The sequence below is a fragment of the Salmo salar genome, chromosome 10, assembly GCF_965601325.2.
Source record: "Salmo salar chromosome 10, fSalSal1, whole genome shotgun sequence".
NCBI lineage: Eukaryota > Metazoa > Chordata > Actinopteri > Salmoniformes > Salmonidae > Salmo > Salmo salar.
This window is the reverse complement of record NC_138300.1, coordinates 47,467,347-47,494,693: the sequence shown is the minus strand read 5'-3', so window position 1 is coordinate 47,494,693 and position 27,347 is coordinate 47,467,347. Positions and strand designations below refer to the sequence as shown.

The window sequence follows — 27,347 nt, the reverse complement described above, 5'->3', positions numbered from 1 at the left end:
TGTCTCTCTCTTATGCCCTCTACTCTGGTCCCCCATGTCTATCTCTAATACCCTCTACTCTGGTCCCTCCATGTCTCTCTCTTATGCCCTCTACTCTGGTCCCCCATGTCTCTCTCTAATACCCTCTACTCTGGTCCCCCATGTCTCTCTCTAATACCCTCGACTCTGGTCCCCCATGTCTCTCTCTAATACCCTCTACTCTGGTCCCCCCATGTCTCTCTCTAATGCCCTCTACTCTGGTCCCTCCATGTCTCTCTCTAATACCCTCTACTCTGGTCCCCCATGTCTCTCTCTAATGCCCTCTACTCTGGTCCCCCATGTCTCTCTCTAATACCCTCTACTCTGGTCCCTCCATGTCTCTCTCTAATACCCTCTACTCTGGTCCCCCATGTCTCTCTCTAATACCCTCTACTCTGGTCCCCCATGTCTCTCTCTAATACCCTCTACTCTGGTCCCCCATGTCTCTCTCTAATACCCTCTACTCTGGTCCCCCATGTCTCTCTCTAAGACCGTTTACTCTGGTCCCCCATGTCTCTCTCTAATGCCCTCTACTCTGGTCCCCCATGTCTCTCTCTAAGACCGTTTACTCTGGTCCCCCATGTCTCTCTCTAATACCCTCTACTCTGGTCCCCCATGTCTCTCTCTAAGACCGTCTCTACTCTGGTCCCCCATGTCTCTCTCTAATACCCTCTACTCTGGTCCCTCCATGTCTCTCTCTAAGACCGTTTACTCTGGTCCCCCATGTCTCTCTCTAATACCCTCTACTCTGGTCCCCCATGTCTCTCTCTAATACCCTCTACTCTGGTCCCCCCATGTCTATCTCTAAGACCCTCTACTCTGGTCCCCCATGTCTCTCTCTAATACCCTCTACTCTGGTCCCCCATGTCTCTCTCTAATGCCCTCTACTCTGGTCCCCCATGTCTCTCTCTAATACCCTCTACTCTGGTCCCCCATGTCTCTCTCTAAGACCGTTTACTCTGGTCCCCCATGTCTCTCTCTAATACCCTCTACTCTGGTCCCCCATGTCTCTCTCTAAGACCGTTTACTCTGGTCCCCCATGTCTCTCTCTAATAACCTCTACTCTGGTCCCCCATGTCTCTCTCTAGGACCATGTACTCTTGTCCTCTATTGTTTTCTACAGGGTTAAATCTGTCCTCTTTACTGTGCCTCTGTGGGTCTGGGACTGGGTCTGGGACTGGGACTGTGTCTGGGACTGGGTCTGTGACTGTGTCTGGGACTAGGTCTGGGAGTGGGTCTGGGATTTGCTCTGGGTCTAAGTCTGGGACTGGGTCTGGGAGTGTGTCTGGGACTGGGTCTGGGACTAGGTCTGGGTCTGGGACTGTGTCTGGGACTGGGCGTGTGTCTGGGGCTGGGACTGGGTCTGGGACTAGGTCTGGGACTGTGTCTGGGACTGGGTCTGGGACTGGGAGTGTGTCTGGGACTAGGTCTGGGACTGTGTCTGGGACTGGGAGTGTGTCTGGGACTGGGAGTGTGTCTCGGACTGGGTCTGGGACTAGGTCTGGGACTGTGTGTGGGACTGGGACTGGGTCTGGGACTGGGTCTGGGCCTAGGTCTGGGACTGGGAGTGTGTCTGGGTCTGGGACTAGGTCTGGGACTAGGTCTGGGACTGGGTCTGGGATTTGGTCTGGGTCTAAGTCTGGCACTAGGTCTGGGACTGGGTCTGGGACTGTGTCTGGGACTGGGCGTGTGTCTGGGGCTGGGACTGGGTCTGGGACTGTGTCTGGGACTGGGAGTGTGTCTGGGACTAGGTCTGGGACTGTGTCTGGGACTGGGAATGTGTCTGGGACTGGGTCTGGGACTGGGTCTGGGACTGGATCTGGGACTTGGTCTGGAACTGGTCTGGAACTGGGTCTGGGACTAGGTCTGGGACTAGGTCTGGGACTGGGTCTAGGATTTGCTCTAGGTCTAAGTCTGGGACTGGGTCTGGGAGTGTGTCTGGGACTGGGTCTGGGACTAGGTCTGGGTCTGGGACTGTGTCTGGGACTGGGCGTGTGTCTGGGGCTAGGTCTGGGACTGTGTCTGGGACTGGGTCTGGGACTGGGAGTGTGTCTGAGACTAGGTGTGGGACTGTGTCTGGGACTGGGAGTGTGTCTGGGACTGGGTCTGGGACTAGGTCTGGGACTGGGAGTGTGTCTGGGACTGGGACTGGGTCTGGGACTGGGTCTGGGACTAGGTCTGGGACTAGGTCTGGGACTGGATCTGGGATTTGGTCTGGGTCTAAGTCTGGGACTGGGTCTGGGAGTGTGTCTGGGACTGGGTCTGGGACTAGGTCTGGGACTGGGTTTGGGACTGTGTCTGGGACTGGGCGTGTCTCTGGGGCTAGGACTGGGTCTGGGACTGTGTCTGGGACTGGGAGTGTGTCTGGGACTAGGTCTGGGACTGTGTCTGGGACTGGGAGTGTGTCTGGGACTGGGTCTGGGACTGGGTCTGGGACTAGGTCTGGGACTGGGAGCGTGTCTGGGACTGGGGCTGGGACTGGGTCTGGGACTGGGTCTGGGACTGGGAGTGTGTCTGGGTCTGGGACTAGGTCTGGGACTGGGTCTGGGACTAGGTCTGGGACTGTGTCTGGGACTGGGAGTGTGTCTGGGACTGTGTCTGGGACTGTGTCTGGGACTGGGAGTGTGTCTGGGACTGGGTCTGGGACTGTGTCTGGGACTGGGAGTGTGTCTGGGACTGGGTCTGAGACTGGAGCAGAGGTAGATAACTAGATCCCGTCAGAGAGGTAGGGAGAGTAGACTCAGGGTGTATAATGAGACCAGGACCATATGCAGGGTGAGGGTGTGCTTGTGTCTGTATGCATTTGTTTTACTATGGCTGCATTTACACAGGCAGCCTAATTCTGATGTTTTTACACTAATTGGTCTTTTGATCAATCAGATCAGCCCTTTTGCTAATAATTGGGCAAAATATCAGAATGGGGCTGGCTGTGCACTACAGTATGTTCTTGATTGGCTCGTAAGCCACGTTCCCTACTAAGAGTTCCATTCACACCCTTCTATCAATAGCCATCAGTGAAATCTGGTCTCTCAGATAGACTTGACCTCAGTCAGTCACAATCCTCTATAATCTTAGCAGACTGGTGTCCCACTGACTCTCCCCAATGGGAGTCAGGATGGTCAGACCAAGGATCAGACTGGTGTCCCACTGACTCTCCCCAATGGGAGTCAGGATGGTCAGACCAAGGATCAGACTGGTGTCCCACTGACTCTCCCCAATGGGAGTCAGGATGGTCAGACCAAGGATCAGACTGGTGTCCCACTGACTCTCCCCAATGGGAGTCAGGATGGTCAGACCAAAGATCATTGAGCTATTTGATTTGGAAGGTTCCTAGAGCAACACATCCGACATGAACATGTTGGTGAGAGTCTCACCTTTCCTTAGAGAGGTTATGTTAGTGTGTAGGCCAAACTGTTCAGACGCTACAGACAGAAGTTGCCAGATCGGCGGTACCAACTTCAGACGAGCCCCCGTGACTCTTACGTTGGTAAGAGTCTCATCTTTGCGTAGTAGTTTTGTAGGCCAAACCGTTTGGACTTACAGACGTTTTCGTGAGAGAACCGTTTTTCGGGATGTCTCATGGTCTGTCACGTCCTGGCCAGTATATATAAAGTTAATTGTTTTGTAGTTTGGTCAGGGCGTGGCAGAGGGTATTTGTTTTATGTGGTTCGGGGTGGTGTGTTTGTTAAAAGGGTGTTTGGTTTAGTATTTCCGGGTTTTGGTTTATGTCTAGGTAGTTCTATGTGGAGTCTAGTGAGTGTATGTCTATGTTTGGTTAATTGGGGTTGGGACTCTCAGTTGAAGGCAGGTGTTGTCTATCTGCCTTTGATTGAGAGTCCCATATATTAGGGTGTGTTTGTGTTTGTGATTTGTGGGTGATTGTTCTGTGTTGAGCCTATGCTAGCCAGACTGTTTGTAGTTGTTCATTCGTTCTTTTGTTTTGTGATTTTTGTACGTTCATTTTTTGAAGTAAATAAATTCTCAAGATGAGCATACACGTACCTGCTGCGTATTGGTCCACATTTTCCAACGATGATTTCGTTATATCATCAGAGGACGAAGACAACCGTGACATGGTCTGACAAACACAGCTGTAGCTCAGCCATCTTCCACCGCAGATGAGGAAGGACAACATGGATTAAGATGCAGCCCATGTAGAAAAACAGATACTGTATGTCTAGCTTAAACACACATGGGTATTTCTGGGGATTTTTTAATTACGCTAATTAGATTTTTGCAGGTGCCCGGACATGGACTCTAGGGGTTAAGTTGCTTGATGGAGGATTTATCTATGAGAAATATATCAGAGAGCCAAATGCTACTCTAAAGCCAGCATACCGTATAATATGACACTCGCTATAAGAGATGTGTTCATATCATTCTTCTTAGAACACAAATAGCATCAACAGTGTTTGCTTTTTCATGAATTTCTCTGTAAATTCAAACATTCAACAAAGTATTTTAACCTGAATTAAACTCTCTCCTTGCTCAACTGTCAGTCAATGAACATACAGACAGAGAGAGGGGTTGGGTGTTGACCTGAGAAACACCTGATCATGTAATTGCCTATTGTTTATTTGTTGACTTTAATTAAATTACTCTGATAGGAGTGGAGATGATTAGTATGCATCCCCAAAATTAGCAGAACATCCAATTGGCTATTATTATAATTAGCCCCAGTGGCGCAGTGTGTGTGGTATGGTGAGGAGACATTGAAGTGGAGGGCTACACACACACACACACACACACACACACACACACACACACACACACACACACACACACACACACACACACACACACACACACACACACACACACACAGGGAAGTGAAGTGCTACTGAAAGACAAGTGTGCCCTTTCCCCACAACACATAAATCATAAGGAGTCAGTCCAGTGTGGAGATGTGATAATGTCACTGTTGGGAATGACTGGAGTATTTCACAGTGGGTCTTACACTCCACAGAGCCTGGGTAGGTGAAAAGGCTAAAGTGGCATTTATCATCTGCTGTGAACACTACACCGTTGGCAGGAGTGTGTTTTATGTACTACAGTATGATGTAAGTATGAGAGGAAGGATGTCAGTTGAGGTTTACGTGTAACTGTTATAGCAGTATTTGAGCACCTGCTTTCTGTACTGCATGTCCTATTATTACTGTCTGTGTTCTGTACGTGCATGTCCTATTATTACTGTCTGCTTTCTGTACTGCATGTCCTATTATTACTGTCTGTGTTCTGTACGTGCATGTCCTATTATTACTGTCTGTGTTCTGTACTGCATGTCCTATTATTACTGTCTGTGTTCTGTACTGCATGTCCTAATATTACTGTCTGTGTTCTGTACTGCATGTCCTATTATTACTGTCTGTGTTCTGTACCGCATGTCCTAATATTACTGTCTGTGTTCTGTACTGCATGTCCTAATATTACTGTCTGTGTTCTGTACTGCATGTCCTATTATTACTGTCTGCTTTCTGTACTGCATGTCCCTTTATTACTGTCTGCGTTCTGTACTGCATGTCCTATTATTACTGTCTGTGTTTTGTACTGCATGTCCTAAAATTACTGTCTGTGTTCTGTACTGCATGTCCTATTATTACTGTCTGTGTTCTGTACTGCATGTCCTATTATTACTGTCTGTGTTTTGTACTGCATGTCCTAAAATTACTGTCTGTGTTCTGTACTACATGTCATATTATTACTGTCTGTGTTCTGTACTGCATGTCCTATTATTACTGTCTGTGTTCTGTACTGCATGTCCTAAAATTACTGTCTGTGTTCTGTACTGCATGTCCTATTATTACTGTCTGTGTTCTGTACGTGCATGTCCTATTATTACTGTCTGTGTTCTGTACTGCATGTCCTATTATTACTGTCTGTGTACTGTACTGCATGTCCTATTTTTACTGTCTGTGTTCTGTACTACATGTCATATTATTACTGTCTGTGTTCTGTACTGCATGTCCTATTATTACTGTCTGTGTTCTGTACTACATGTCATATTATTACTGTCTGTGTTCTGTACTGCATGTCCTATTATTACTGTCTGTGTTCTGTACTGCATGTCCTATTATTACTGTCTGTGTTCTGTACTGCATGTCCTAATATTACTGTCTGTGTTCTGTACTGCATGTCCTATTATTACTGTCTGTGTTCTGTACTGCATGTCATATTATTACTGTCTGTGTTCTGTACTGCATGTCCTATTATTACTGTCTGTGTTCTGTACTGCATGTCCTATTATTACTGTCTGTGTTCTGTACTACATGTCATATTATTACTGTCTGTGTTCTGTACTGCATGTCCTATTATTACTGTCTGTGTTCTGTACTGCATGTCCTATTATTACTGTCTGTGTTCTGTACTGCATGTCCTAATATTACTGTCTGTGTTCTGTACTGCATGTCCTATTATTACTGTCTGTGTTCTGTACTGCATGTCATATTATTACTGTCTGTGTTCTGTACTGCATGTCCTATTATTACTGTCTGTGTTCTGTACTGCATGTCCTATTATTACTGTCTGTGTTCTGTACTACATGTCATATTATTACTGTCTGTGTTCTGTACTGCATGTCCTATTATTACTGTCTGTGTTCTGTACTGCATGTCCTATTATTACTGTCTGTGGGAGTATTTTGGCATTATGCCAGTATGGGTGTGTCTATGAGTGAGTGTATGTGTGTGTCTAGGAGTGATTTTGTGTGTGTGTGTGTGTTTGTGTGTGTGTGTGTGTGTGTGTCTATGAGTGAGTGTGTGTGTGTCTATGAGTGTGTGTGTGTGTGTGTCTATGAGTGAGTGTGTGTCTATGAGTGAGTGTGTGTGTGTGTCTGTGAGTGAGTGAGTGAGTGAGTGAGTGAGTGAGTGAGTGAGTGAGTGAGTGAGTGAGTGAGTGAGTGAGTGAGTGAGTGAGTGTGTGTGTGTGTGTGTCTATGAGTGAGTGTGTGTCTATGAGTGAGTGTGTGTGTGTGTGTCTGTGAGTGAGTGAGTGAGTGAGTGTGTGTGTGTGTGTGTGTGTGTGTGTGTGTCTATGAGTGAGTGTGTGTGTGTGTGTGTGTGTGTGTGTCTATGAGTGAGTGCATGTGTGTGTGTGTGTCTGTGTCTATGAGTGAGTGTGTGTGTGCTTGTCCGTGTCTTTGTGAGTTTAAATGAGCTTGTGAATTCCCTGTCTGCAGTGTGTCTGCACAGTATTATACCAATCCTCTACATAAAAAGGCCATACAACTCAATATCTCCACAGTTGACCCTATTAAGGCAGGGCCAGCAGCTTATCACTGCATACTAACAGTCATTTAGCCTGGCTCCCGCTACACAGAACCAGGGCCAGGACTGGGGCTATTTGGGCAGCCAGGAAATCAATGAGGTTAGAGGGAGAAATGGAGAGGTTATAGAGGAGCCTGTCAGAGCCTGTCTCAGAGCAGTTCTCTCAATCTCAGACACGTACAGTACAGAAGCCAAGTGTTTTTAGCATGGCTGTGGTTCTGAGCCCTGGAGGCGCCATATCTGGATGTGTAGTTCAGAGCAGGGCCAGGCATCATGGCTGGATGTGTAGTTCAGAGCAGGGCCAGGCGTAATGGCTGGATGTGTAGTTCAGAGCAGGGCCAGGCGCCATGGCTGGATGTGTAGTTCAGAGCAGGGCCAGGCGCCATGGCTGGATGTGTAGTTCAGAGCAGGGCCAGGCGTCATGGCTGGATGTGTAGTTCAGAGCAGGGCCAGGCGTCATGGCTGGATGTGTAGTTCAGAGCAGGGCCAGGCGCCATGGCTGGATGTGTAGTTCAGAGCAGGGCCAGGCGCCATGGCTGGATGTGTAGTTCAGAGCAGGGCCAGGCGTCATGGCTGGATGTGTAGTTCAGAGCAGGGCCAGGTGTCATGGCTGGATGTGTAGTTCAGAGCAGGGCCAGGCGTCATGGCTGGATGTGTAGTTCAGAGCAGGGCCAGGAGTGTGATTGTGTTTCTCATTTCATACCCTTTTTAGCGCCCATTCTCATTCTGTCACGCAATCTTTTAGTTGTTCCTGTTTTTTACTCTTCTGTTTCGTCTGTGATCTCCTACATGACAGCTCATGGTTTCTCTTCATCACTCTCCAATGTTGAGACCTCTAACAGATCTCTCTCTCCGTGTCTCTCTCTCTCTCCGTGTCTCTCTCTTCCCTCTACAGACGCCAATGCCTGCCCCGCCAAGGAGTTCCAGTGCCATAACAGGAAATGTGTGGCTCCCATCTTTGTGTGTGACGGCGACGACGACTGCGGGGATTGGAGTGATGAGGAGAAGTGTTCCATTTCCACCTGTGGCTCCCACGAGTTCCGCTGTAACGACTCGGAGTGTATCCCGGCTCTGTGGAGCTGCGATGGGGACCCTGACTGCGGGGATAAGTCTGACGAGTCTATGGAGCGCTGTAGTCGCCGGACAGAGCCCCAGAAGCCCCGGTGCTCGGCGGGGGAGTTCCAGTGTGGAAGTGGAGAGTGTGTCCACCTCAACTGGAAGTGTGACGGAGAAGCCGACTGCAAGGACAAATCTGACGAGGCTGACTGCGGTAAATCATCTACTGAATCTGGGCTTGGGTCACCTGAGGATGCACACATGATGTGGGCCTACATCTACAATGCATTCAGAAAGTATTCAGACCCCTTCACTTTTTCCACATTTTGTTACATTACATCCTTATTCTAAAATTGATTCATTAGTTTTTTCCCCCCTCATCAATCTAGGCACGATACCCCATAATGATAAAGCAAAAATAGATTTTTAGAATTTTTTTCAAATGTATAAAAAAAACTACGGAAATATGACATTTTACATGAGTATTCAGATAATTTACTCAGTACTTTGTTGAAGCTCCTTTGGCAGCGATTACAGCCTCGAGTCTTCTTGGGTATGACGCTACAAGCTTGGCACACGTGTGTTTGGAGAGTTTATCCCATTCTCTGTAAATTCTCTCAAACTCTGTCAGGTTAGATGGGGAGCGTCACTGCACAGCTATTTTCAGGTCTCTGCAGAGATGTTTCGATCGGGTTCAAGTCCGGACTCTGGCTGGGCCACTCAAGGACATTCAGAGACTTGTCCCGAAGCCACTCCTGCGTTGTCTTGGCTGTGTGCTTAGGGTCGTTGTCCTGTTGGAAGGTAAACCTTTGCCCCAGTCTGAGGTCCTGAGCGCTCTGGAGCAGGTTTTCATCAAAGATCTGTCTGTACTTTCCTCCGTTTATCTTTCCCTCGATCTTGACTAGTCTCCCAGTCCCTGCCACTGAAAAACATCCCCACAGCATAATGCCACCACCACCATGCTTCACCGTAGGGATGGTGCCAGGTTTCTTCCAGACGTGACGCTTGGCATTCAGGCCAAAGAGTTCAATCTTGGTTTCATCAGACCAGACAATCTTGTTTGTCATGGTCTGAGTCCTCTAGGCAGAGTTCCACTGTCCAGTGTCTGTGTTCTTTTGCCCATATTAATCTTTTCTTTGTATTGGCCAGTCTGAGATATTCTTTTTTCTTTGCAACTCTGCCGAGAAGGCCAGCATCCCGGAGTCGCCTCTTCACTGTTGACGTTGAGACTGGTGTTTTGCGGGTACTATTTAATGAAGCTGCCGGTTGAGGACTTGTGAGGCTATGTAAATATTCCATAAAAAATTCGCCGTTTCCAGCTATAATAAAACAAGGACATTTCTAAGTGACCCCAAAGTTTTGAATGGTAGTGTAGGTGTGTGCCTTTCCAAATAATTTACAATCAATTGAATTTACCACAGGTGGACTGCAATGAAAATGTAGAAACATCAAGGATGGTCAATGGGAAAAGAATGCACCTGAGCTCAATTTCGAGTCTCATAACAAAGGGTCTGAATACTTATGTAAATAAGGTATTTCTGCAAACCAGTTTTCAGTTTGTCATTATGGGTATTTTGTGTGGATTGATGAGGAAAAAATTATGTAATACATTTTTTGAAAAAGGCTGTAACGTAACAAAATGTGGAAAAAGTGAAGGGGTCTGAATACTTTTTAATGCACTGTGCACGTATATAGTCTATATGGACAGGAAGTGGAGTCTTCTGTGTGTGTAGGGTTATAGTAAGCTTAGAATGACTAAATAGCTTTAAATCACTATCTATGTACAATTAATGTATGTGGATAGATTTGTGAGTGTACAGGCATTGGTGTATGTGTGTTCTAGCGTCTTTGTCTGTATGTGTGTGCCTGGGTTTGATGTGTGCATCAAACCCCTCCTGAGACCTCTGTGTTGGCGCCCGTTTATAAGAAGCTCCACGCTGGAATCACCACGGCAATCAGTGAGGTTGGTTGCCATGCAACAATGTGATGATTGGAACAGTGGAGAGCCCTTGAGAGGGAGCGAGGGTCCTCATAACCTGAGTAACACACTATTCTCAACCCCGGAGACCACTCAGTAATGGCAAACACTGATCACAAAGACAGGGAGGAAGTCAGAGTAGATTCATGCAGGGGTTTGAGACTTATTAGAGGGTTTGGATGTTAAAATATGATTCAACTACCTACCATTATAATCAAAATCACTATTATGATTCACATCTTCATTCCAATTAGACTGGTTTGGATTTCTTGCTGACCAATATAAAACAATATTTAAAAAAATCTAACCTTCATTTGACTAGGCAAGTCAGTTAATAACAAATTCTTATTTACAATGACGGCCTACCAGGGAACAGTGGGTTAACTGCCTTGTTCAGGGACAGAATGACAGATTTTTACCTTGTCAGCTCAGTAATTCGATCCAGCAACCTTTCAGTTACTGGCCCAACGCTCTAACCACTAGGCTACCTGCCGCCCCATATGGCTGCCATTTTCTCCCATTCTGGAACTTTGAGGGTTTATGATATAGCCTGTCTAGTAATTTAATAGGATCTCTATGGTAAACACCTCCCAGCTTCTCATTTCCACAGGATTTCTCTGGAGCAGAGGGGAGTTAGGAGAGAGAATAGGGGAGAAGGGGGGAACGGAGGGTGATTACTGTTGAATTGGAATGCACTCTGTGTTTGCCTAACCCAAGATAAAACACACACACATCTTTTCACAGGGGTCATTGTCGTTCTGACAGGATACCAGGTTGGGGTTGTATCTCTAAAGAGATGCATAGAAAGTTGGATGATGAGCAGTTGAATTAAATTCATATTTGTGGCTCTTTCCTGCGCTCTCTTGATTTCGACTCCCTCACACACACTCTCTCTCTCTCTCTCTCTCTGTGTGTTCTCTCCTCCACAGCTCTGCTGACTTGCCGTCCAGATGAGTTCCAGTGTGGTGATGGGTCCTGTATCCATGGTACCAAGCAGTGCAACAAGGTGCACGACTGTCCTGACTTCAGTGATGAGGCCGGCTGTATCAACGGTGGGTGGACCCTCATCCTCTTCTGTTCTTTATCTCCTGGATACTGCATTATGTCCATATAGTTGACATATGTTCCAATAATCTATAATCGTTTTTTCCACCATATTGCTTTACTCACTGGGTTTTCACACAAAGGGAAGGCATTTATGGGTACATTGGGACACACTACTGGTGTAGATGAGAAATGTCCCAGAACTCTGAAATAGCTTTCTTTCTTCATATCCTTACTACATTCTCCTCTCTAGCTCTGTGGGCATTTCTGAGAATAATTGGGACGCAGAAGTGTTTCTGTATATCTGTGGAACAGTAACTCTAGATTTTGTTGCTATGTGTCTGTGGTAACACGTTCATATTTGACAGCTATGGTCTTTGTCTTGTCTATCTATGCCAGAGAAAACTCAAGGTCAAACTAATGCAGACTGGACTTTATTTAGGAGCCATATTTGTGAGATGTGGTCTGTGATCAACCTGGAATCGATAACAAACTGCTTCTGTGTACTAGCCCGACAGTAGTATAGTGTTGTAACTCCAGCCATGCAGACAGACAGTAGTATAGTGGTGTAACTCCAGCTCTGCAGACAGACAGTAGTATAGTGGTGTAACTCCAGCCATGCAGACAGACAGTAGTATAGTGTTGTAACTCCAGCCATGCAGACAGACAGTAGTATAGTGGTGTAACTCCAGCCATGCAGACAGACAGTAGTATAGTGTTTAACTCCAGCCATGCAGACAGACAGTAGTATAGTGGTGTAACTCCAGCCATGCAGACAGACAGTAGTATAGTGGTGTAACTCCAGCCATGCAGACAGACAGTAGTATAGTGGTGTAACTCCAGCCATGCAGACAGACAGTAGTATAGTGGTGTAACTCCAGCCATGCAGACAGACAGTAGTATAGTGTTGTAACTCCAGCCATGCAGACAGACAGTAGTATAGTGGTGTAACTCCAGCCATGCAGACAGACAGTAGTATAGTGGTGTAACTCCAGCCATGCAGACAGACAGTAGTATAGTGGTGTAACTCCAGCCATGCAGACAGACAGTAGTTTAGTGGTGTAACTCCAGCCATGCAGACAGACAGTAGGATAGTGTTGTAACTCCAGCCATGCAGACAGACAGTAGTATAGTGGTGTAACTCCAGCCATGCAGACAGACAGTAGTATAGTGGTGTAACTCCAGCCATGCAGACAGACAGTAGTATAGTGGTGTAACTCCAGCCATGCAGACAGACAGTAGTTTAGTGTTGTAACTCCAGCCATGCAGACAGACAGTAGTTTAGTGTTGTAACTCCAGCCATGCAGACAGACAGTAGTATAGTGTTGTAACTCCAGCCATGCAGACAGACAGTAGGATAGTGTTGTAACTCCAGCCATGCAGGCAGACAGTAGGATAGTGTTGTAACTCCAGCCATGCAGACAGACAGTAGGATTGTGTTGTAACTCCAGCCATGCAGAAAGACAATAGTATAGTGGTGTAACTCCAGCCATGCAGACAGACAGTAGGATAATGTTGTAACTCCAGCCATGCAGACAGTAGTATAGTGGTGTAACTCCAGCCATGCAGACAGACAGTAGTTTAGTGTTGTAACTCCAGCCATGCAGACAGACAGTAGTATAGTGTTGTAACTCTAGCCATGCAGACAGACAGTAGTATAGTGTTGTAACTCCAGCCATGCAGACAGACAGTAGGATAGTGGTGTAACTCCAGCCATGCAGACAGAGAGTAGTATAGTGTTGTAACTCCAGCCATGCAGACAGACAGTAGGATAGTGGTGTAACTCCAGCCATGCAGACAGACAGTAGTATAGTGTTGTAACTCCAGCCATGCAGACAGACAGTAGTATAGTGGTGTAACTCCAGCCATGCAGACAGACAGTAGTTTAGTGTTGTAACTCCAGCCATGCAGACAGACAGTAGTATAGTGGTGTAACTCCAGCCATGCAGACAGACAGTAGGATAGTGTTGTAACTCCAGCCATGCAGACAGACAGTAGTATAGTGGTGTAACTCCAGCCATGCAGACAGACAGTAGTATAGTGGTGTAACTCCAGCCATGCAGACAGACAGTAGTATAGTGGTGTAACTCCAGCCATGCAGACAGACAGTAGTATAGTGTTGTAACTCCAGCCATGCAGACAGACAGTAGTTTAGTGTTGTAACTCCAGCCATGCAGACAGACAGTAGGATAGTGTTGTAACTCCAGCCATGCAGACAGACAGTAGGATAGTGTTGTAACTCCAGCCATGCAGACAGACAGTAGGATTGTGTTGTAACTCCAGCCATGCAGACAGACAGTAGTATAGTGTTGTAACTCCAGCCATGCAGACAGACAGTAGTATAGTGGTGTAACTCCAGCCATGCAGACAGACAGTAGTATAGTGGTGTAACTCCAGCCATGCAGACAGACAGTAGTATAGTGGTGTAACTCCAGCCATGCAGACAGACAGTAGTATAGTGGTGTAACTCCAGCCATGCAGACAGACAGTAGTATAGTGTTGTAACTCCAGCCATGCAGACAGACAGTAGTATAGTGGTGTAACTCCAGCCATGCAGACAGACAGTAGTATAGTGGTGTAACTCCAGCCATGCAGACAGACAGTAGTATAGTGTTGTAACTCCAGCCATGCAGACAGACAGTAGTATAGTGGTGTAACTCCAGCCATGCAGACAGACAGTAGTATAGTGTTGTAACTCCAGCCATGTAGACAGCCAGTAGTATAGTGGTGTAACTCCAGCCATGCAGACAGACAGTAGTATAGTGGTGTAACTCCAGCCATGCAGACAGACAGTAGTATAGTGGTGTAACTCCAGCCATGCAGACAGACAGTAGTATAGTGTTGTAACTCCAGCCATGCAGACAGACAGTAGTATAGTGTTTAACTCCAGCCATGCAGACAGACAGTAGTATAGTGGTGTAACTCCAGCCATACAGACAGACAGTAGTATAGTGGTGTAACTCCAGCCATGCAGACAGACAGTAGTATAGTGGTGTAACTCCAGCCATGCAGACAGACAGTAGTATAGTGGTGTAACTCCAGCCATGCAGACAGACAGTAGGATAGTGTTGTAACTCCAGCCATGCAGACAGACAGTAGTATAGTGGTGTAACTCCAGCCATGCAGACAGACAGTAGTATAGTGGTGTAACTCCAGCCATGCAGACAGACAGTAGTATAGTGGTGTAACTCCAGCCATGCAGACAGACAGTAGTTTAGTGTTGTAACTCCAGCCATGCAGACAGACAGTAGTTTAGTGTTGTAACTCCAGCCATGCAGACAGACTGTAGTATAGTGTTGTAACTCCAGCCATGCAGACAGACAGTAGGATAGTGTTGTAACTCCAGCCATGCAGGCAGACAGTAGGATAGTGTTGTAACTCCAGCCATGCAGACAGACAGTAGGATTGTGTTGTAACTCCAGCCATGCAGACAGACAATAGTATAGTGGTGTAACTCCAGCCATGCAAACAGACAGTAGGATAATGTTGTAACTCCAGCCATGCAGACAGTAGTATAGTGGTGTAACTCCAGCCATGCAGACAGACAGTAGTATAGTGTTGTAACTCCAGCCATGCAGACAGACAGTAGGATAGTGGTGTAACTCCAGCCATGCAGACAGACAGTAGTATAGTGTTGTAACTCCAGCCATGCAGACAGACAGTAGGATAGTGGTGTAACTCCAGCCATGCAGACAGACAGTAGTATAGTGTTGTAACTCCAGCCATGCAGACAGACAGTAGTATAGTGGTGTAACTCCAGCCATGCAGACAGACAGTAGTATAGTGTTGTAACTCCAGCCATGCAGACAGACAGTAGTATAGTGGTGTAACTCCAGCCATGCAGACAGACAGTAGTATAGTGGTGTAACTCCAGCCATGCAGACAGACAGTAGTATAGTGGTGTAACTCCAGCCATGCAGACAGACAGTAGTATAGTGTTGTAACTCCAGCCATGCAGACAGACAGTAGTTTAGTGTTGTAACTCCAGCCATGCAGACAGACAGTAGGATAGTGTTGTAACTCCAGCCATGCAGACAGACAGTAGGATAGTGTTGTAACTCCAGCCATGCAGACAGACAGTAGGATTGTGTTGTAACTCCAGCCATGCAGACAGACAGTAGTATAGTGTTGTAACTCCAGCCATGCAGACAGACAGTAGTATAGTGTTTAACTCCAGCCATGCAGACAGACAGTAGTATAGTGGTGTAACTCCAGCCATGCAGACAGACAGTAGTATAGTGGTGTAACTCCAGCCATGCAGACAGACAGTAGTATAGTGGTGTAACTCCAGCCATGCAGACAGACAGTAGGATAGTGTTGTAACTCCAGCCATGCAGACAGACAGTAGTATAGTGGTGTAACTCCAGCCATGCAGACAGACAGTAGTATAGTGGTGTAACTCCAGCCATGCAGACAGACAGTAGTATAGTGGTGTAACTCCAGCCATGCAGACAGACAGTAGTTTAGTGTTGTAACTCCAGCCATGCAGAAAGACAGTAGATTAGTGTTGTAACTCCAGCCATGCAGACAGACAGTAGTATAGTGTTGTAACTCCAGCCATGCAGACAGACAGTAGGATAGTGTTGTAACTCCAGCCATGCAGGCAGACAGTAGGATAGTGTTGTAACTCCAGCCATGCAGACAGACAGTAGGATTGTGTTGTAACTCCAGCCATGCAGACAGACAATATTATAGTGGTGTAACTCCAGCCATGCAGACAGACAGTAGGATAATGTTGTAACTCCAGCCATGCAGACAGTAGTATAGTGGTGTAACTCCAGCCATGCAGACAGACATTAGTTTAGTGTTGTAACTCCAGCCATGCAGACAGACAGTAGTATAGTGTTGTAACTCTAGCCATGCAGACAGACAGTAGTATAGTGTTGTAACTCCAGCCATGCAGACAGACAGTAGGATAGTGGTGTAACTCCAGCCATGCAGACAGACAGTAGTATAGTGTTGTAACTCCAGCCATGCAGACAGACAGTAGGATAGTGGTGTAACTCCAGCCATGCAGACAGACAGTAGTATAGTGTTGTAACTCCAGCCATGCAGACAGACAGTAGTATAGTGGTGTAACTCCAGCCATGCAGACAGACAGTAGTTTAGTGTTGTAACTCCAGCCATGCAGACAGACAGTAGTATAGTGGTGTAACTCCAGCCATGCAGACAGACAGTAGGATAGTGTTGTAACTCCAGCCATGCAGACAGACAGTAGTATAGTGGTGTAACTCCAGCCATGCAGACAGACAGTAGTATAGTGGTGTAACTCCAGCCATGCAGACAGACAGTAGTATAGTGGTGTAACTCCAGCCATGCAGACAGACAGTAGTATAGTGTTGTAACTCCAGCCATGCAGACAGACAGTAGTTTAGTGTTGTAACTCCAGCCATGCAGACAGACAGTAGGATAGTGTTGTAACTCCAGCCATGCAGACAGACTGTAGGATAGTGTTGTAACTCCAGCCATGCAGACAGACAGTAGGATTGTGTTGTAACTCCAGCCATGCAGACAGACAGTAGTATAGTGTTGTAACTCCATCCATGCAGACAGACTATAGTATAGAAGTGTAACTCCAGCCATGCAGACAGACAGTAGTATAGTGGTGTAACTCCAGCCATGCAGACAGACAGTAGTATAGTGGTGTAACTCCAGCCATGCAGACAGACAGTAGTATAGTGGTGTAACTCCAGCCATGCAGACAGACAGTAGTATAGTGTTGTAACTCCAGCCATGCAGACAGACAGTAGTATAGTGGTGTAACTCCAGCCATGCAGACAGACAGTAGTATAGTGGTGTAACTCCAGCCATGCAGACAGACAGTAGTATAGTGTTGTAACTCCAGCCATGCAGACAGACAGTAGTATAGTGGTGTAACTCCAGCCATGCAGACAGACAGTAGTATAGTGTTGTAACTCCAGCCATGTAGACAGACAGTAGTATAGTGGTGTAACTCCAGCCATGCAGACAGACAGTAGTATAGTGGTGTAACTCCAGCCATGCAGACAGACAGTAGTATAGTGGTGTAACTCCAGCCATGCAGACAGACAGTAGTATAGTGTTGTAACTCCAGCCATGCAGACAGACAGTAGTATAGTGTTTAACTCCAGCCATGCAGACAGACAGTAGTATAGTGTTGTAACTCCAGCCATGCAGACAGACAGTAGTATAGTGTTTAACTCCAGCCATGCAGACAGACAGTAGTATAGTGGTGTAACTCCAGCCATGCAGACAGACAGTAGGATAGTGTTGTAACTCCAGCCATGCAGGCAGACAGTAGGATAGTGTTGTAACTCCAGCCATGCAGACAGACAGTAGGATTGTGTTGTAACTCCAGCCATGCAGACAGACAATAGTATAGTGGTGTAACTCCAGCCATGCAGACAGACAGTAGGATAATGTTGTAACTCCAGCCATGCAGACAGTAGTATAGTGGTGTAACTCCAGCCATGCAGACAGACAGTAGTTTAGTGTTGTAACTCCAGCCATGCAGACAGACAGTAGTATAGTGTTGTAACTCTAGCCATGCAGACAGACAGTAGTATAGTGTTGTAACTCCAGCCATGCAGACAGACAGTAGGATAGTGGTGTAACTCCAGCCATGCAGACAGACAGTAGTATAGTGTTGTAACTCCAGCCATGCAGACAGACAGTAGGATAGTGGTGTAACTCCAGCCATGCAGACAGACAGTAGTATAGTGTTGTAACTCCAGTCTTGCAGACAGACAGTAGTATAGTGGTGTAACTCCAGCCATGCAGACAGACAGTAGTATAGTGTTGTAACTCCAGCCATGCAGACAGACAGTAGTATAGTGTTTAACTCCAGCCATGCAGACAGACAGTAGTATAGTGGTGTAACTCCAGCCATGCAGACATACAGTAGGATAGTGTTGTAACTCCAGCCATGCAGGCAGACAGTAGGATAGTGTTGTAACTCCAGCCATGCAGACAGACAGTAGGATTGTGTTGTAACTCCAGCCATGCAGACAGACAATAGTATAGTGGTGTAACTCCAGCCATGCAGACAGACAGTAGGATAATGTTGTAACTCCAGCCATGCAGACAGTAGTATAGTGGTGTAACTCCAGCCATGCAGACAGACAGTAGTTTAGTGTTGTAACTCCAGCCATGCAGACAGACAGTAGTATAGTGTTGTAACTCTAGCCATGCAGACAGACAGTAGTATAGTGTTGTAACTCCAGCCATGCAGACAGACAGTAGGATAGTGGTGTAACTCCAGCCATGCAGACAGACAGTAGTATAGTGTTGTAACTCCAGCCATGCAGACAGACAGTAGGATAGTGGTGTAACTCCAGCCATGCAGACAGACAGTAGTATAGTGTTGTAACTCCAGCCATGCAGACAGACAGTAGTATAGTGGTGTAACTCCAGCCATGCAGACAGACAGTAGTTTAGTGTTGTAACTCCAGCCATGCAGACAGACAGTAGTATAGTGGTGTAACTCCAGCCATGCAGACAGACAGTAGGATAGTGTTGTAACTCCAGCCATGCAGACAGACAGTAGTATAGTGGTGTAACTCCAGCCATGCAGACAGACAGTAGTATAGTGGTGTAACTCCAGCCATGCAGACAGACAGTAGTATAGTGGTGTAACTCCAGCCATGCAGACAGACAGTAGTATAGTGTTGTAACTCCAGCCATGCAGACAGACAGTAGTTTAGTGTTGTAACTCCAGCCATGCAGACAGACAGTAGGATAGTGTTGTAACTCCAGCCATGCAGACAGACAGTAGGATAGTGTTGTAACTCCAGCCATGCAGACAGACAGTAGGATGGTGTTGTAACTCCAGCCATGCAGACAGACAGTAGTATAGTGTTGTAACTCCAGCCATGCAGACAGACAGTAGTATAGTGGTGTAACTCCAGCCATGCAGACAGACAGTAGTATAGTGGTGTAACTCCAGCCATGCAGACAGACAGTAGTATAGTGGTGTAACTCCAGCCATGCAGACAGACAGTAGTATAGTGGTGTAACTCCAGCCATGCAGACAGACAGTAGTATAGTGTTGTAACTCCAGCCATGCAGACAGACAGTAGTATAGTGGTGTAACTCCAGCCATGCAGACAGACAGTAGGATTGTGTTGTAACTCCAGCCATGCAGACAGACAGTAGTATAGTGGTGTAACTCCAGCCATGCAGACAGACAGTAGTATAGTGGTGTAACTCCAGCCATGCAGACAGACAGTAGTATAGTGGTGTAACTCCAGCCATGCAGACAGACAGTAGTATAGTGTTGTAACTCCAGCCATGCAGACAGACAGTAGTTTAGTGTTGTAACTCCAGCCATGCAGACAGACAGTAGGATAGTGTTGTAACTCCAGCCATGCAGACAGACAGTAGGATAGTGTTGTAACTCCAGCCATGCAGACAGACAGTAGGATTGTGTTGTAACTCCAGCCATGCAGACAGACAGTAGTATAGTGTTGTAACTCCAGCCATGCAGACAGACAGTAGTATAGTGGTGTAACTCCAGCCATGCAGACAGACAGTAGTATAGTGGTGTAACTCCAGCCATGCAGACAGACAGTAGTATAGTGGTGTAACTCCAGCCATGCAGACAGACAGTAGTATAGTGGTGTAACTCCAGCCATGCAGACAGACAGTAGTATAGTGTTGTAACTCCAGCCATGCAGACAGACAGTAGTATAGTGGTGTAACTCCAGCCATGCAGACAGACAGTAGTATAGTGGTGTAACTCCAGCCATGCAGACAGACAGTAGTATAGTGTTGTAACTCCAGCCATGCAGACAGACAGTAGTATAGTGGTGTAACTCCAGCCATGCAGACAGACAGTAGTATAGTGTTGTAACTCCAGCCATGTAGACAGACAGTAGTATAGTGGTGTAACTCCAGCCATGCAGACAGACAGTAGTATAGTGGTGTAACTCCAGCCATGCAGACAGACAGTAGTATAGTGGTGTAACTCCAGCCATGCAGACAGACAGTAGTATAGTGTTGTAACTCCAGCCATGCAGACAGACAGTAGTATAGTGTTTAACTCCAGCCATGCAGACAGACAGTAGTATAGTGGTGTAACTCCAGCCATGCAGACAGACAGTAGTATAGTGGTGTAACTCCAGCCATGCAGACAGACAGTAGTATAGTGGTGTAACTCCAGCCATGCAGACAGACAGTAGTATAGTGGTGTAACTCCAGCCATGCAGACAGACAGTAGGATAGTGTTGTAACTCCAGCCATGCAGACAGACAGTAGTATAGTGGTGTAACTCCAGCCATGCAGACAGACAGTAGTATAGTGGTGTAACTCCAGCCATGCAGACAGACAGTAGTATAGTGGTGTAACTCCAGCCATGCAGACAGACAGTAGTTTAGTGTTGTAACTCCAGCCATGCAGACAGACAGTAATTTAGTGTTGTAACTCCAGCCATGCAGACAGACAGTAGTATAGTGTTGTAACTCCAGCCATGCAGACAGACAGTAGGATAGTGTTGTAACTCCAGCCATGCAGGCAGACAGTAGGATAGTGTTGTAACTCCAGCCATGCAGACAGACAGTAGGATTGTGTTGTAACTCCAGCCATGCAGACAGACAATAGTATAGTGGTGTAACTCCAGCCATGCAGACAGACAGTAGGATAATGTTGTAACTCCAGCCATGCAGACAGTAGTATAGTGGTGTAACTCCAGCCATGCAGACAGACAGTAGTTTAGTGTTGTAACTCCAGCCATGCAGACAGACAGTAGTATAGTGTTGTAACTCTAGCCATGCAGACAGACAGTAGTATAGTGTTGTAACTCCAGCCATGCAGACAGACAGTAGGATAGTGGTGTAACTCCAGCCATGCAGACAGACAGTAGTATAGTGTTGTAACTCCAGCCATGCAGACAGACAGTAGGATAGTGGTGTAACTCCAGCCATGCAGACAGACAGTAGTATAGTGTTGTAACTCCAGCCATGCAGACAGACAGTAGTATAGTGGTGTAACTCCAGCCATGCAGACAGACAGTAGTTTAGTGTTGTAACTCCAGCCATGCAGACAGACAGTAGTATAGTGGTGTAACTCCAGCCATGCAGACAGACAGTAGGATAGTGTTGTAACTCCAGCCATGCAGACAGACAGTAGTATAGTGTTGTAACTCCAGCCATGCAGACAGACAGTAGTATAGTGGTGTAACTCCAGCCATGCAGACAGACAGTAGTATAGTGGTGTAACTCCAGCCATGCAGACAGACAGTAGTATAGTGGTGTAACTCCAGCCATGCAGACAGACAGTAGTATAGTGTTGTAACTCCAGCCATGCAGACAGACAGTAGTATAGTGTTGTAACTCCAGCCATGCAGACAGACAGTAGGATAGTGTTGTAACTCCAGCCATGCAGACAGACAGTAGGATTGTGTTGTAACTCCAGCCATGCAGACAGACAGTAGTATAGTGTTGTAACTCCAGCCATGCAGACAGACAGTAGTATAGTGGTGTAACTCCAGCCATGCAGACAGACAGTAGTATAGTGGTGTAACTCCAGCCATGCAGACAGACAGTAGTATAGTGGTGTAACTCCAGCCATGCAGACAGACAGTAGTATAGTGGTGTAACTCCAGCCATGCAGACAGACAGTAGTATAGTGTTGTAACTCCAGCCATGCAGACAGACAGTAGTATAGTGGTGTAACTCCAGCCATGCAGACAGACAGTAGTATAGTGGTGTAACTCCAGCCATGCAGACAGACAGTAGTATAGTGTTGTAACTCCAGCCATGCAGACAGACAGTAGTATAGTGGTGTAACTCCAGCCATGCAGACAGACAGTAGTATAGTGTTGTAACTCCAGCCATGCAGACAGACAGTAGGATACAGACAGTAGTATAGTGGTGTAACTCCAGCCATGCAGACAGACAGTAGTTTAGTGTTGTAACTCCAGCCATGCAGACAGACAGTAGTATAGTGTTGTAACTCCAGCCATGCAGACAGACAGTAGTATAGTGTTGTAACTCCAGCCATGCAGACAGACAGTAGGATAGTGGTGTAACTCCAGCCATGCAGACAGACAGTAGTATAGTGGTGTAACTCCAGCCATGCAGACAGACAGTAGTATAGTGGTGTAACTCCAGCCATGCAGACAGACAGTAGTATAGTGTTGTAACTCCAGCCATGCAGACAGACAGTAGTATAGTGTTGTAACTCCAGCCATGCAGACAGACAGTAGTATAGTGGTGTAACTCCAGCCATGCAGACAGACAGTAGTATAGTGTTGTAACTCCAGCCATGCAGACAGACAGTAGTATAGTGGTGTAACTCCAGCCATGCAGACAGACAGTAGTATAGTGTTGTAACTCCAGCCATGTAGACAGACAGTAGTATAGTGGTGTAACTCCAGCCATGCAGACAGACAGTAGTATAGTGGTGTAACTCCAGCCATGCAGACAGACAGTAGTATAGTGGTGTAACTCCAGCCATGCAGACAGACAGTAGTATAGTGTTGTAACTCCAGCCATGCAGACAGACAGTAGTATAGTGTTTAACTCCAGCCATGCAGACAGACAGTAGTATAGTGGTGTAACTCCAGCCATGCAGACAGACAGTAGTGTAGTGGTGTAACTCCAGCCATGCAGACAGACAGTAGTATAGTGGTGTAACTCCAGACATGCAGACAGACAGTAGTATAGTGGTGTAACTCCAGCCATGCAGACAGACAGTAGGATAGTGTTGTAACTCCAGCCATGCAGACAGACAGTAGTATAGTGGTGTAACTCCAGCCATGCAGACAGACAGTAGTATAGTGGTGTAACTCCAGCCATGCAGACAGACAGTAGTATAGTGGTGTAACTCCAGCCATGCAGACAGACAGTAGTTTAGTGTTGTAACTCCAGCCATGCAGACAGACAGTAATTTAGTGTTGTAACTCTAGCCATGCAGACAGACAGTAGTATAGTGTTGTAACTCCAGCCATGCAGACAGACAGTAGGATAGTGTTGTAACTCCAGCCATGCAGACAGACAATAGTATAGTGGTGTAACTCCAGCCATGCAGACAGACAGTAGGATAATGTTGTAACTCCAGCCATGCAGACAGTAGTATAGTGGTGTAACTCCAGCCATGCAGACAGACAGTAGTTTAGTGTTGTAACTCCAGCCATGCAGACAGACAGTAGTATAGTGTTGTAACTCTAGCCATGCAGACAGACAGTAGTATAGTGTTGTAACTCCAGCCATGCAGACAGACAGTAGGATAGTGGTGTAACTCCAGCCATGCAGACAGACAGTAGTATAGTGTTGTAACTCCAGCCATGCAGACAGACAGTAGGATAGTGGTGTAACTCCAGCCATGCAGACAGACAGTAGTATAGTGTTGTAACTCCAGTCTTGCAGACAGACAGTAGTATAGTGGTGTAACTCCAGCCATGCAGACAGACAGTAGTTTAGTGTTGTAACTCCAGCCATGCAGACAGACAGTAGTATAGTGGTGTAACTCCAGCCATGCAGACAGACAGTAGGATAGTGTTGTAACTCCAGCCATGCAGACAGACAGTAGTATAGTGGTGTAACTCCAGCCATGCAGACAGACAGTAGTATAGTGGTGTAACTCCAGCCATGCAGACAGACAGTAGTATAGTGGTGTAACTCCAGCCATGCAGACAGACAGTAGTATAGTGTTGTAACTCCAGCCATGCAGACAGACAGTAGTTTAGTGTTGTAACTCCAGCCATGCAGACAGACAGTAGGATAGTGTTGTAACTCCAGCCATGCAGACAGACAGTAGGATAGTGTTGTAACTCCAGCCATGCAGACAGACAGTAGGATGGTGTTGTAACTCCAGCCATGCAGACAGACAGTAGTATAGTGTTGTAACTCCAGCCATGCAGACAGACAGTAGTATAGTGGTGTAACTCCAGCCATGCAGACAGACAGTAGTATAGTGGTGTAACTCCAGCCATGCAGACAGACAGTAGTATAGTGGTGTAACTCCAGCCATGCAGACAGACAGTAGTATAGTGGTGTAACTCCAGCCATGCAGACAGACAGTAGTATAGTGTTGTAACTCCAGCCATGCAGACAGACAGTAGTATAGTGGTGTAACTCCAGCCATGCAGACAGACAGTAGGATTGTGTTGTAACTCCAGCCATGCAGACAGACAGTAGTATAGTGGTGTAACTCCAGCCATGCAGACAGACTGTAGTATAGTGGTGTAACTCCAGCCATGCAGACAGACAGTAGTATAGTGGTGTAACTCCAGCCATGCAGACAGACAGTAGTATAGTGTTGTAACTCCAGCCATGCAGACAGACAGTAGTTTAGTGTTGTAACTCCAGCCATGCAGACAGACAGCAGGATAGTGTTGTAACTCCAGCCATGCAGACAGACAGTAGGATAGTGTTGTAACTCCAGCCATGCAGACAGACAGTAGGATTGTGTTGTAACTCCAGCCATGCAGACAGACAGTAGTATAGTGTTGTAACTCCAGCCATGCAGACAGACAGTAGTATAGTGGTGTAACTCCAGCCATGCAGACAGACAGTAGTATAGTGGTGTAACTCCAGCCATGCAGACAGACAGTAGTATAGTGGTGTAACTCCAGCCATGCAGACAGACAGTAGTATAGTGGTGTAACTCCAGCCATGCAGACAGACAGTAGTATAGTGTTGTAACTCCAGCCATGCAGACAGACAGTAGTATAGTGGTGTAACTCCAGCCATGCAGACAGACAGTAGTATAGTGGTGTAACTCCAGCCATGCAGACAGACAGTAGTATAGTGTTGTAACTCCAGCCATGCAGACAGACAGTAGTATAGTGGTGTAACTCCAGCCATGCAGACAGACAGTAGTATAGTGTTGTAACTCCAGCCATGTAGACAGACAGTAGTATAGTGGTGTAACTCCAGCCATGCAGACAGACAGTAGTATAGTGGTGTAACTCCAGCCATGCAGACAGACAGTAGTATAGTGTTGTAACTCCAGCCATGCAGACAGACAGTAGTATAGTGTTTAACTCCAGCCATGCAGACAGACAGTAGTATAGTGGTGTAACTCCAGCCATGCAGACAGACAGTAGTGTAGTGGTGTAACTCCAGCCATGCAGACAGACAGTAGGATAGTGTTGTAACTCCAGCCATGCAGACAGACAGTAGTATAGTGGTGTAACTCCAGCCATGCAGACAGACAGTAGTATAGTGGTGTAACTCCAGCCATGCAGACAGACAGTAGTATAGTGGTGTAACTCCAGCCATGCAGACAGACAGTAGTTTAGTGTTGTAACTCCAGCCATGCAGACAGACAGTAATTTAGTGTTGTAACTCCAGCCATGCAGACAGACAGTAGTATAGTGTTGTAACTCCAGCCATGCAGACAGACAGTAGGATAGTGTTGTAACTCCAGCCATGCAGGCAGACAGTAGGATAGTGTTGTAACTCCAGCCATGCAGACAGACAGTAGGATTGTGTTGTAACTCCAGCCATGCAGACAGACAATAGTATAGTGGTGTAACTCCAGCCATGCAGACAGACAGTAGGATAATGTTGTAACTCCAGCCATGCAGACAGTAGTATAGTGGTGTAACTCCAGCCATGCAGACAGACAGTAGTTTAGTGTTGTAACTCCAGCCATGCAGACAGACAGTAGTATAGTGTTGTAACTCTAGCCATGCAGACAGACAGTAGTATAGTGTTGTAACTCCAGCCATGCAGACAGACAGTAGGATAGTGGTGTAACTCCAGCCATGCAGACAGACAGTAGTATAGTGTTGTAACTCCAGCCATGCAGACAGACAGTAGGATAGTGGTGTAACTCCAGCCATGCAGACAGACAGTAGTATAGTGTTGTAACTCCAGCCATGCAGACAGACAGTAGTATAGTGGTGTAACTCCAGCCATGCAGACAGACAGTAGTTTAGTGTTTTAACTCCAGCCATGCAGACAGACAGTAGGATAGTGTTGTAACTCCAGCCATGCAGACAGACAGTAGTATTTTGGTGTAACTCCAGCCATGCAGACAGACAGTAGTATAGTGGTGTAACTCCAGCCATGCAGACAGACAGTAGTATAGTGGTGTAACTCCAGCCATGCAGACAGACAGTAGTATAGTGTTGTAACTCCAGCCATGCAGACAGACAGTTGTTTAGTGTTGTAGCTCCAGCCATGCAGACAGACGGTAGGATAGTGTTGTAACTCCAGCCATGCAGACAGACAGTAGGATAGTGTTGTAACTCCAGCCATGCAGACAGACAGTAGGATTGTGTTGTAACTCCAGCCATGCAGACAGACAGTATTATAGTGTTGTAACTCCAGCCATGCAGACAGACAGTAGTATAGTGGTGTAACTCCAGCCATGCAGACAGACAGTAGTATAGTGGTGTAACTCCAGCAATGCAGACAGACAGTAGTATAGTGGTGTAACTCCAGCCATGCAGACAGACAGTAGTATAGTGTTGTAACTCCAGCCATGCAGACAGACAGTAGTATAGTGTTGTAACTCTAGCCATGCAGACAGACAGTAGTATAGTGTTGTAACTCCAGCCATGCAGACAGACAGTAGGATTGTGTTGTAACTCCAGCCATGCAGACAGACAGTAGTATAGTGTTGTAACTCCAGCCATGCAGACAGACAGTAGTATAGTGGTGTAACTCCAGCCATGCAGACAGACAGTAGTATAGTGGTGTAACTCCAGCCATGCAGACAGACAGTAGTATAGTGGTGTAACTCCAGCCATGCAGACAGACAGTAGTATAGTGGTGTAACTCCAGCCATGCAGACAGACAGTAGTATAGTGTTGTAACTCCAGCCATGCAGACAGACAGTAGTATAGTGGTGTAACTCCAGCCATGCAGACAGACAGTAGTATAGTGGTGTAACTCCAGCCATGCAGACAGACAGTAGTATAGTGTTGTAACTCCAGCCATGCAGACAGACAGTAGTATAGTGGTGTAACTCCAGCCATGCAGACAGACAGTAGTATAGTGTTGTAACTCCAGCCATGTAGACAGACAGTAGTATAGTGGTGTAACTCCAGCCATGCAGAC

General features: G+C 46.6%; 1 protein-coding gene across 1 annotated transcript in view; it reads left to right on the top strand.

The window, feature by feature from the left end:
• The window catches only part of LOC106560497 (low-density lipoprotein receptor-related protein 8), a 618,846-nt gene that overhangs the window by 495,054 nt on the left and 96,445 nt on the right, over window positions 1–27,347 (top strand). The window contains exons 5-6 of the mRNA XM_082956606.1: window positions 8,176–8,550; window positions 11,244–11,366. Of these exons, the coding sequence (XP_082812732.1) occupies window positions 8,176–8,550; window positions 11,244–11,366 (498 nt within the window). The remainder of the gene's footprint in view (window positions 1–8,175; window positions 8,551–11,243; window positions 11,367–27,347) is intronic.